The sequence below is a fragment of the Panthera onca genome, chromosome C2, assembly GCF_046562875.1.
Source record: "Panthera onca isolate mPanOnc1 chromosome C2, mPanOnc1 haplotype 2, whole genome shotgun sequence".
Classification (NCBI taxonomy): Eukaryota; Metazoa; Chordata; class Mammalia; order Carnivora; family Felidae; genus Panthera; species Panthera onca.
In genome coordinates, this window is record NC_138347.1 from 93,946,709 (window position 1) to 93,959,047 (window position 12,339).

Consider the following 12,339-nt stretch of genomic DNA (forward strand, 5'->3'; position numbering starts at 1 on the left):
GAATTTTCAGCGAACGTGTGCCAAGACAGGGGATGAAAATTTAATTATTCGATTAATTAGGACCTCTGGCTTAAAGAAAGGACACGGAACATTTAAAAACATGATAAAAATGTACATTTCAAGCATACTCTGATCCTTGATGCTGTGTGTAAAAGAGAAAACTGTAAATATGTGATTACGGTCTATCTGTTGTAATGGCACTACCGGTAGAATTGATGGCTTCCCGCTATTACCATAAAGATGTTTTAGGATGTTAGAAAGTAGAGGTTGGTACTGGATTTGAGGAAAACAATTTCCTAAAACTTCACCTTCAGAATTTCCATCAGTAATCTCCAGCAAGTACTTGAGTATTTCTGAACCACCATTATCCTTGGGAGGATCTGGAGAGTAAGCAAATGCCTTATTAGTTATGAAAGGGCATAGATTTTTATTAACAAATATCATTAGAAGACAGAAAACATGTCACATTATACTCCTTAATTCTGAATTTAAGCAAAAGGTATAATAATTACTGTATTACTCTTGAAAAACAAAAGAAACAAACAAAACCACCAAGAAGCCCTGAGTGCTATCAGATTATTCGAATTTTTAGGTCTAGAAACGTCAGAGTTATTTAACAAAACATGAGCAAAACTCAAACTATGAATTAATTTTTCTAGGAATTAAGTTAATAAATCGACTTTGAGAATTCTGAAGCCTGCTCTTTAACATTCAATAATTTTTATATAAGATGAAATACGTAACTCTTTTATTATTTATTTTATTCTTTACCTCACTTAGATTACCAGTGACCGGATTCTTTTGAGATGGAGAGGGAAGGAAAGAGAAGTGCAAAATTTACTGATAAAATAAACAAAACATCAACACGTAATAAATATGTTCCATCACGGTTTGCCACTAAGCATACTGTATATCCCAAGGGAATCTGATACGCAACCGAATTTGTGAGTCGAGAACGCACCAGACAGGTGGTCTGAGGAAGGGGTGCTGGCTTATTACCAGAGCCCTGTGGACTGTGGGTATTTACTCCACTGCTAACTCCGTCGGCGAGAGTTTTCTTTTCTGAGCAGCAAAATACCTTGCATTGTAATTTTGTTAAGACTATGCAGAAGTTCCCTCTACCATCAGTTCTGCCATGTCTCTATTTTAGATACAGACTTAGGAACTTCATGGCCCTTCTTTCGCTTGGTATTTCCATGAACGTATACACATTTCAGTAAGAGATTTAAAACAATAATTACAAAGTTAAATATTACAGCATATAGCTAATGAAACTAAACATTTACTTTCTAGGATTTTGTGAGGAAAAAGCTTCACGATCCGGCAAGAAAAGCACACCTAGATTTTTACAGTTTCTCTTAATCACATCCATCTTCCAAGGAAATAGATATCCTAATAATTCTGCCTCAAAATTATTAGGTAACTTGAAACAGTTTTATGTCTCAATGGTTGACCTCCAATAACAGTTTAATAACGTTTTGTGTTGGGGCGCTTGGGTGGCTCAGTCAGTTAAGTGTCTGGCTCCTGATCTCGGCTCAGGTCACGATCTCATGGTATATGATTTCCTGCCCCACGTGGGGCTCTGTGCTGACAATGCGGAGCCTGCTTAGGATTCTCCCTCTCCTTCTCTCTCTCTCTGCTCCTCCCTCATTCTTGCTCTCTCTCAAAATAAATAAACTTAAAAAAAAATGCTCTGTAGGTTTTTTTTTTTTAAGACTTTATTTTTATATAATCTCTATATCCAACACAGGGTTTGAATTTACAACCCTGAGATCAAGAGTCACATGCTCTACCGACCAAGCCAGACAGGAGCCTCTTTAACAGTATTTTAAATTCCCTTTATATGACCTGGCTGCCAGGTAAAATCTTATTTTAAGTCTCTTTTTTGGGGTGCCTGGGTGGCTTAGTCGCTTAAGCTTCCGACTTCGGCTCAGGTCATGATCTCACAGTTTCTGAGTTTGGGCCCCTCATCGGGCTCTGTGCTGACAGCTCAGACCCTGGAGCCTGTTTCAGATTCTGTCTCCCTCTTGATCTCTGCCCCTCCCCCACTCGCACTCTGTCTCTCTCAAAAATAAATAAACATTAAAAAAAAATAAAAAAATAAAAAAATTAAATCCTTTTCTTTTTCCTTTTTTCTGTCTTTCAGGAATCTAATACTATTATGACACATTAGTGATAATTATACACATCCCAGCAGTTTTACATATAATTGCAAATCTTTATAACATTCTAAAGGCATTCACTTCATTGAAATAATCCGAGCTGCAGAGGTGAGCCAGAATATCCTTCCACCAGATACCCTCAAACACCATTTAATGAACTTCAACAGGAAAAATTCCTGAAGTGGGGTGCACCCCTGGATGGCTCAGTTGGTTGAACATCTGACTTCGGCTCAGGTCATGATCTCATAGTTCTTGAGTTCGACCTCCATGTTGGGCTTTGGGACAGCCCGGAGCCTGCTTCAGATTCTCTTGCCTCCCTCTGACTCTGCCCCTCCCTCACTCATGGGTGCTCTCTCTCTTTCAAAAATAAATAAACATTTAAAAAAAGAAAAAAGAAAAATTCCTGAAGTTCAAAACTTCTGGTTACACACAAACAACAAAAACGAAAGTTTTCCTAGTTCTTAACTTGAACATTCTGTATGTCAAAATTTACTTAAGATGACATACCTAAAGTTTGAAATTTATTCTCAATATTAATTTTATAAATCCATTTTTCACATTAAATATCACTACCATTGTTAAGGGCAAGTTACTGAAGAATGAATACATATTCAGAGATTACTACATTCAAATCAGTAATGAAAGTATAGGAGGCAAAACAATACAGGAAAAATCGTAAAGTAAAATGCTTGTAAAATGGACAATTCCAGTGGAATTCTCTGGATGTTTCTCATACATATATTCCAAATCTGTAAAATCCCCACAAATAATACCTCTTATTTCTTATTCCGGTTTGTCACCACTGAAATCAGTTTTTAAAAATCTATCAAAAACAAGCAACAGCAATGGTAGCAAAACATACCCCATTTGACACTAAAGCCATGAGATGTAACTGGTCCTTTGATGAGGGGTCTTGTGGGGGGTCCGGGCCTGTCAGGACTCGTCGTACACACCAGCACTTCACTTGGACAACTCTTCCCTTCCACATTAGAAGCAGTCAGCTATAACACCACGGAAAAAAATATGAACATGCTTTAGATGTCATGTATTGAAGAAATGGCAACTTTTTACCAAGGCAAGATCAAGGCATCTGTAAATTCACACAGACAGACATTTCTCCTCTCTCTCAATCTCAAACAACTGATTTACAAGTTATTTCCTTTATGGGGTGCTTATTTTCTGTACAGTTAGCTATTGACAATTACAAGTAAAACACTAAGGTGGGTCGTAGCTAAAGACATTTTTTACCCTTTCAAGAAGACATAAAACCAGTATGTTACCACCTAGTTCTTATTGTTTTGTAGGAAGAAATTGGGGGAGGGGAAAGCAGGTAAAAATAACCTTACTTATTTTAGAGTAGGGCAATGCCACCTTGTGGAGAAATGCTAGCAGTATACCTACCTATGTTCTCATGGCACCAAACAGCAAGCGTTTGTTAAATATCAGAAACTGTCATTTTCCTCAAATAGTCACACACTTCACTTGGTGACCTAACAACTGTTTACTGAATGACTACTACATGCCAAGCTACATCATTTGGCCTCCAAATCAGAGAAGGAAGGGTGGAATCAAAAGATAAATTTCTCTCTCCAAACCGCACACAGTCCTATCAGAAAACCCAGTGCTGTGCATGGATCAATAAAGGGTGCCATGGCAAAGGATGCTATCTACTGCTTTTCCTCTCTCTCTATTTTCTAAATGTTTATTTTGGAGAGAGACAGACAGAGCAGGAGGAGGGGCAGAGAGAGAGAGGAAGACACAGAATCCGGAGCAGGCTCCAGGCTCTGAGCTGTCAGCACAGAGCCTGACGTGGGACTTGAACTCATGAACCGCGAGATCATGACCTGAGCCTAAATCGGATGCACTACCAGCTGAGCCACTCAGGTATATCTCTGCTTTTTTTCCTCTCTTATCAGTTGCAAAGCTTTGTTTCTCGTTACAACACAAAGTCCTATGGTCATATTAACAGTGGTTGTTAACCATCAAAGCAAAGCCTAAGTAGGCAGGGAGTGGGTAATGGAAGACAAAAGGAAAGAAATGGGCAGAAGAGCAAAGGAAGAGGAAGAGTGAAAGAGAAATCTAATAAAAAGGAGAAACATCAAAAAGTGGGGGAGAGACAGGTGCACTGAGCATTCAGTTTGGGTGCTCCTGGGTGAGGGCATCTGGCCATGCTGTAATGTAATTTGTTACAGCACACGACAGTAGCTTTCTCTCTCAAAACTAGGGTTTAAAATTAAAGTATGGTGTGCATTTTGTGTCACTTTAAAAATGTAAAGTGCAGGGAACTTAAAAATTTTCTTAACGGACAGAGTCCGTTTGAAATGGTAAATGGGTAAAACATGCAACTGCTTCTTTTTTTAAGCAGTTCAGGTACCAAAATGATTGACTCACCCTGAATTTATACTGTGTGCTTCTTTTGAGATTTTTCACAGTACAGGTTAAATCCTCTCCAGTGTATTTTGGGTGGAAAAGGTTATCCTGCAAAAACAAAGCCAGAAAGAGACATCAGTATCATGAAATCTGGGCATTAAATACTTTTGTGTATGGGATGTTTCTATCGCCTCTTTCCATCACCACCGGCTGCCAGAGGTCTGTCTGGCGGCTACGGCAGAAAGGGGAGCCGGAGTCCACGGTGCTGTGTACCGTGCTCCAGCTTCAAGTAAAAAAAATAATCTTGTTTCATTGTAGGTTCTGCTGGGTCTGTAGAACTTTCTTGTGAGGCTAATAGCAACATGAATGAGAACAATGCTCTCTCTTTGAGAGGATGTAAATTTGCTTTGGAATGGATGCCACCATATGCTTTCCTTACAGAGGAAAGTTTCCTCAATAAGTATTTTCAATAAAGAATTAAGCCACCAAGTAGTACTATGTGACAAAGCAGTGTACATTTTAAAAATACATATTTAACGTTATTATCAAAAAAGCCTCTTCTTTTGCGGTCTTCGCTGTCCAGCTGCAATGGGCTATGTGATACACAGAGGCTGAGGTTTCTGACCACACAGTGTCCTCTTCTGGCCAAGGAAGAAAGGACACCTGGGATGGGAAAGGCATGATCCTTTTAAGAGGATAAATATCCCACTAAAAGCTGAATGTACTGAATTCATCCAACTGTATTCTCAATCATCTGTCCATCCACTCAATCATTAAATATCACCGAGCACCTTCTACGCATCAGGCTTCCTTCCACGTTCTAGGGGTTCAGCACTGTCCAAGAGCAAAGCCTTGCCCACAAGAAACTTACATGCCAGGTAGACAAAGTGATTAAAAAATGAAACGGATCTAACTATGAAGCATTTTATGCGGTATTAAGTGCTGTGGCCCAAAATATCAAGTTGGGTCAAAAGACCGAGGGGCGGATCTAGTGAGGTGCTACTCTATAGCTGTGCAGGTTAACTAAAGCAGCCACGTGGGGTCTTTAAATTTAAACTAAATACAGTTGAAAATTCAGTTCCTTGGCCCCACAGCCATATTTCAAGAGCTCAATCATCATGTGTGACTAGGCACTACCTTTATTGGATAGCACAAACCACAGAACATTTCCATCACTGTGGAAAGTTCTACTGGATAGTACTGTTATACAAGGCGGCCAGGGGAGGGCTCTTCACAGAAGACGTGTGAGAGAAGAGATCCTCAAGGAAATGAGGGAAAAGAGTCAAAGGTAAGTGGAAGGGCCTTCTAGCTACAGGGCATAGAAACTGCAAAGGCCCTGAGGCTAGGGCTTGCTCTTGCGTTCAAACACACAAGGGCAGAAACAAGGACATTAAAGAAAAATCCTATAGCAAAGAACCTTATAGGCATTGTAAGGGCTCTGAGGTGAAGGCCCAGAGATAGGAAGGGTTCTAGACAGAACATCGACAGTATCTACTCTATTGAACAGATCACTCAGGCTTTGTGTGGAAAACAGACTATAGCATGAGAAGGAGGAGGGTAGGGAAAATACTTAGAGACCACTGCAATTATTCAGGGATGAGACAATGGTGGCTTGCGAAAGGATAGTAGCCTTAGATACTAAGAAATGGCCAGATTTCTGGTTGATTTTTGAAGCAAGATTGAAAAGGATTTGCCGACTGATTACACAGATAGGTTCAAGGACAACTCCGAATTTTCTGGCTTCCCTGAACAAAAGGACAGGAATGTCACTGAGACAGGGATGACTGTGGGAAGGACAGGTTGCTGCCGGTGATGGTAGTGGTAGGTATTGAGACTTTGGTTTTGAACCAAACGTAATTTGAACATAGTTTGATGGTGTCCTGTTACGTTAACAACAACGTGACTTACACAAAACACACGCAAGGGTACAAAATCTACAAAGCTTACGTTTTCATCCTCCTGGATTTCCAAGGTGTAGGTGACCACTTCCTCAGGCGAACAACCTTCTGGTTTATTCCACTGCAACGTGACCCATGTGACTCCAGCTCGAACAAGTCTTGGTGCAGAGGGCATCTGAGGGATGTTTCCTAACGTGTAACATACCACCTCTTGGCTATAACCACTACAGAGAGAGAAACCCGGTAAGACGCACATTTAGGAACATGTGAGGAGTCTTGGCATTTAAAAAAAAAATTTTTTTTTTAAGTTTATTTATTTTTGAGAGAAAGAGAGACAGAGGGCTAGCAGGGGAGGGGAAGAGAGAGAGGGAGACACAGAATCCGAAGCAGGCTGCAGGCTCTGAGCCGTCAGCACAGAGCCCAATGCGGGGCTCGAACTCAGGAGCTGTGAGATCACGACCTGAGCCAAAGTCGGACGCTCAACCGACTGAGCCACCCAGGTGCTCCAGGAATCTTGGCATTTTAAAAGAGGAAGGATGAGCCTACCTACTGCCCGACTTGCTTGGGTTGGAAAGGCCGGGGCATGACAGATTCAGCAAACAAAGGAAGGCAAGTATCCTTTATGTGATATCCCCTACCCCAACTCTCGGTCTGCCTGATTCCCCACTTCACTCTGCTACTAAAAAAAGCACACCACATCACAGGACAATATATTTAAGAATTGATTTCCCCCTGAAAGCACCCAGCAGAAAGCACAACACTGTGCAGTGTTACTAAGCTATGACCCACAGCTACCAAGGAACCTTCAAATCAGTGTGAGCACAGATAATTGTCTGCTGATGAAATACATGTTTTACAAATACAGACGGGGCTATTTTTTGAAAGTTTGTGGGTGCTTCCAATTCACTTACAAACTCTTGAAGCCTTTATCATTATGACTTTTTCAACTAGTAGACTCTAAAAATGCAACAGCTATCAAGGGTGGGGAGAGAGGGCTGTAAAACCTTGTGATGTTCTTGAGGCTGGAAAAAAGCTTGGGGACCAATGATGTGCTGAACCTTTAAGATTTTCAATGAGCAGTGATGAAAGACGAAGGATTTTTCCCTTAATCAAGAGTTACCCAGGAAGTGCAATTGAAATATGGCCTTTTCAAAGCGTCTTTAATCCACAGACGCTCCACTGGACACCTGCTCTTGCCTTTCTTCCGCAGCCTGGAGGCAAGCTGTGGTGCCCTGGCTGGTCCAGGTTTTCTCCAATCCTGTGAGTATCTGCCAGGGCTTGACGACAATGGCTGGCCCAGCACCCCTTTCTCTCTATCAGGCAACCTCAGATACAACTGGAAAAGGCAGCTGAACAAGTAGCTTGCTAAAGTGATGAAAGGAAACAGCGCGTGTTCTGAAAAAAAACAACGCCTTAAGAGGTATTTCTTTCAAAACCTAAACTGCTGCCTTCATCTTGGCTCTCAGAGACCCCTAGTGGGGCCTTTGCATTACAGCGTGTGAGACCACACAGAGGCCACACAGCAGCACTCCTCACCTCCGGGGAAGCCTTCTACCCTCTCATTCGATTCCCTCTAGGAAAATCTCAAATGGGTCCAGTGTGGAGGCGGTGGATGTCTTCATGCCTTCCAGCAACATGAGAGGAAGACACAGAATCACCACACGGAACGTTTAACGGCATGAGGGCGAGGGAATATCCTACCTGGTGCCAATGTCATTCCGAGCAGCCAGCCTGAACGTGTACCCCATGGCCGGACAAAGCTTTGTCAACTTGCAGTGCTTCTGACTTCCAAAGAAGCACTGTCTGAAACCGCTGTTTCTTTTTCCCTAAAAGAAAACAGTACAACAACGTACACGATTAAAAACAAAGCATACAGTAGGAAAATGAGGAAGGCATTTTGAACAATTGTTTCATTTCCTGGTTTGGATGAACAAAACCAGCAGAAGGAAAGCTTCTAGGGGTGTGTTCCTTTGTACATAAAGCACATGACAATGAAATGTCATCCTTAACATGAAACACTACAGAAGAGGCTGTAACTGAGACAAGTAACACATTGTACTTGTGGTCCTTCTAAAGTGGCTTTGGTTAACAAAATAAAAAAGGTTCTCTCAGGTACGAGGCAATGCACCATTTCTTCCGTCTTTCTTTCCTTCCTTCCTTCCTTCCTTCCTTCCTTCTTTTTAACATTTATTCATTTTTGAGAGACACAGACAGAGTGTGGGTGGGGGAGGAGCAGAGAGAGAGGGAGACACAGCATCTGAAGCAGGCTCCAGGCTCTGAGCTGTCAGCATAGTGCCCGACACAGGGCTCGAACCCACAAACTTTAAGACATGACCTGAGCCAAAGTTGGACACTTAACTGACTGAGCCACCCAGGGACCCCAACGCACCTTTTCTAAGATCTTCCTCACTTGGGTTGGTCAAAGTGCCCAATCTGACCAACCAAGAGCAAGTCTGCCCTCACTGCGGGGATCGACAGTTCTGGAGACACATAGCACCTAAGATCTGTCTATGCAGCTTGGTGTGGCTAGAAAAGCCCTCCCCAGCCCTCTCCTTTCCCACTTTGCCCCCCGACTCTTGAACACTTGCGTTCCTGCAATGGTGAGCTATTTCTCACTGATCCCTAAATATGGGTCACATGCCTTTGAATCCTCTTGCCCATATCTGCTTCCCTTGTAACAGTGTTTTGGACAATCAGAGAGCTCAATCGCTGCTTGCAGAGTTGAAAGTCCGATAAGCATGTGGAACAATGGCTGAATTCACTTCTATGTGTTATCGCTACTCTTAAGTTTCTTATGAGGCTGGAAATATATATTTAATGCCTTTGTAGTCTTCCATGATGCTTCAAATTCTTTGAAGTAAAACGAAAACACTCCAGTAGGTTGTCTTAATAGACTTAAAAGAAAAAAACTTAACTGCCCTGACCCATGCTCAGGCATGGAATCCTCATATCAGCCATATAGTAGAACAAATATTTCATACCTATAATCCACGGCATTTTATCTATGTTCACACAAAGAAAACCTTTTACATGCTAACACTGAATGGATCTTAGCATTCTAATCAGACGGTTGGGCCCAGGGCCCTCAGAAATGTTTGAAGTTCTCGATTTATTTTATAAAGAAAGATGAAAGCACATTTTCCTCCTAAGCAAATTTAAGCATTTCCTTCCTCGAAGCGGGCCTCCAAATGCTTACCACTGAAACACATTCCAGGTGAAGTTTAATTAAAAATAAAATAAACATACAACTAGCTTGAAGTGTCACGAGGGTGAACAGATTAAAAAACAACCCTGGCACGTTCATCCTCAGACTTAATTCCCCAGCCTCCCCTCCCCGAGCAAGGTGATGCCCTTTCCAGGAAGGGAGTGGAAGTCCTATTAATCTTTAAGATTCAAAGTTCATATTATCAAGGTTTCAAAGTACATTCAGATGCAAACAGTAAGGCATAACATTTTTCAGCTGCTACTTGTGCAAAGTCACTGCGTGGCTGGCCGATCATGCCCTTATGCTTACTTTAACCTTGAGTGTTAAGGTTGCTGCAGACGATGTATTCATAGAAAAACCGTTCATACATACATTTGCATAATTACATCCAGTGTCTGATTACACTCCTTGCACACCCTGGTATGTTTTGTATCCACTTTGAGCTGTAGTGTGATCTACCTTCTTTCCTCCTCTATTTCTGAGCTCAGAGTAAACAGTGCAAGAAAGGCACATCCTGCCGCCACGGAAGCCTCATGTCTTCCAAACCCCGATGCTGGCTCCCTTTCAATGCCTCATTTTTCCTATTTCTTTGTTTGGTCTCCTTTGCCCATTTCTGGTGCTTAGAACTATAGCCAGTAAATAAAAGCCAGTCTGTTCCTTACTAGGTTGATTTGCTTTAATATGGTAAAAGCCGGACTGTCTGCGGCTTAAATGAGAAAAAAGAATGGGAAAGATGGATGATGGGGACTAGACTTTTCTTTTAAAGGGCCACAGCACTGCGGCTCACTAAAGAATTAGAAGAGGCATTCTGTAGCCTTCAAGACGTTTTCCCTATGTTGCTAACATTTTTTTTTTTCCTGCTTCAGTATCAGGCACAATTGCTAAATAAACTCCAACTTGTTTAGATAGAGGACACCAAATTTTCCACCTTTCAAGATGTGCTACTATGTGCGTGGTCCTTAACAACCTGTAGAAGACCCAGAGTTGCTGGAACCTTAGAAACAAGTTTTAGAAACACTATCTGTAGAGTCCGAAGGGGTAAGAGTACACATAGTTCACAGAATGAAGGAAGTGAGGCTCACTGGTAAATGTTTAGAAGTCATTGAGAATAAGCAAAAATAAGGGAAAGTAGGTGAATAAAGTACTTCAAACATGAGAGAAGCTTTTGAGTAAAAGGAAATACTCATGTATGACACGGAGTTTAATATAAAAGGGATATCTGGGAAGAAAAAATTGATATTCACACAAGCTGTTGCACAACAAAAGCGAACTACAGCTGAGAGGTTAGCCAGCGAAGCTGGAGAATGCCATGGGAGACAGCATCCCCGTGGTCTTCTGGGACAGACTGTGCCAGGCTCTCAGAGAGCTCCGGGGCTTGGGCTCTGGAGGAAGAACATGTCCAAAGGTACAGGTGATGTGGAGAATCTGTCTGGAAACCAAGAAGGAGGCCACGTTGCAAACAGCATTTGTGAATAAAATATTACCCAGCTCTTTTTGTTGACAGAAATGAATAGGGTTTAAGAAAAAAAAAAAAAAGATAATGCTTTAGAACACAGAGATTCAGATGAACTGATAGGGGTGGTAATGTGGATGTTTATCGTTGTTTATCAGAAATTAGATATGTCTAAGCATCACTGTTAGGGAAGTTTTACAGATGGAAAGTCATAACTTTGATATTTTATAGGTAGTGTGGCTCCAAATGGTTCTGAGAGATTATGATCTCTGGAACACAGACCCTTTCTAATAAAACCTAATTTAAACTACACAAGATTACGGAGATACACTAGCTTTGCTTGGAAGCTTACTTTTAATCATTTCAAGTCAGCCTTGTCTGAAGTTCCCTACTAAAACACGGTCCTGACAGAAAGGAGTAGCTCTAGTCACTTTTTAGGTCTATTGTCAATAATCTGATCAGACACAGGCAGTAGGGACCTCAGGGGCCCTGGCCTTGTCTTGTGTCACACAGAGGAAGAGGAAGAGCCGGGGCCTGGGTGGTGGTTGGTCTACAGGGAAGGGCTGGCACGTGTCTGCTACCAGTACCCGATTCTCTGCCTGTGGGAGATCATGCAGCATGTGAGCAAACAGGATCAGAACCGCCCCAAGAGGAGCAATTAAGTTCCTGCTCTGAGCAAGGAAAGAAAACTTCACTCCAATTAGACAAAGAGCAGAAAGGAGGCTTCAAGCCCACACCCTTCATTATTCTAGAACAGATCTAGGCACTAAGCTATATTTGACACGAGGCGATACGATCGCTAGCCACCTTCTGGCCTGACTTTCTACTGCCGGTGTCCACAAACCAAAAGGGGCATATTTTCAGGGTTCCCTGGCTTGTTTCCATTTCAGAATCCTGGGCATGCCCCAATGCAGGTTTCTATAGCGCAACTGAGTTCAAGGACAAGATTCATCTGTACTAGATGTGACGGAATTTTGGAGCACAAACCCACTCTGTGCTGATTAAGACACTCAAAGTGGGCATGGGGTGTGGCATTAGCAACCTTCCTATTTCTGTATGAGTGTTCTTCTTATACAACCTGATCCACAGTTCTTGTTAATCTATCATCATCCCACACCCAGACCCCACCTGAGAGCACCCAATCGGCATCCATGGCCTTGAGACAAATGGAACTGTTTCCTAGGGGGCGGGGCGCAGGGCGCTTGTCTTCCATTCCCGGTCACAACTGCTCTCCAGAAGGCCAGCAAGCTG

The 12,339-nt window shown here is 42.1% G+C and overlaps 1 protein-coding gene across 8 annotated transcripts in view; it reads right to left on the bottom strand.

The window, feature by feature from the left end:
* FNDC3B (fibronectin type III domain containing 3B) overlaps positions 1-12,339 on the bottom strand; it is a 409,006-nt gene that overhangs the window by 57,003 nt on the left and 339,664 nt on the right. For all 8 annotated transcript variants that reach the window (XM_060640759.3, XM_060640755.3, XM_060640756.3 and 5 more), the window contains 5 exons: positions 8,132-8,256; positions 6,480-6,654; positions 4,554-4,640; positions 3,025-3,163; positions 309-380 (listed from right to left, as the gene is read on the bottom strand). In XM_060640759.3, coding sequence (XP_060496742.1) covers positions 309-380; positions 3,025-3,163; positions 4,554-4,640; positions 6,480-6,654; positions 8,132-8,256 — 598 coding nt within the window. The remainder of the gene's footprint in view (positions 1-308; positions 381-3,024; positions 3,164-4,553; positions 4,641-6,479; positions 6,655-8,131; positions 8,257-12,339) is intronic.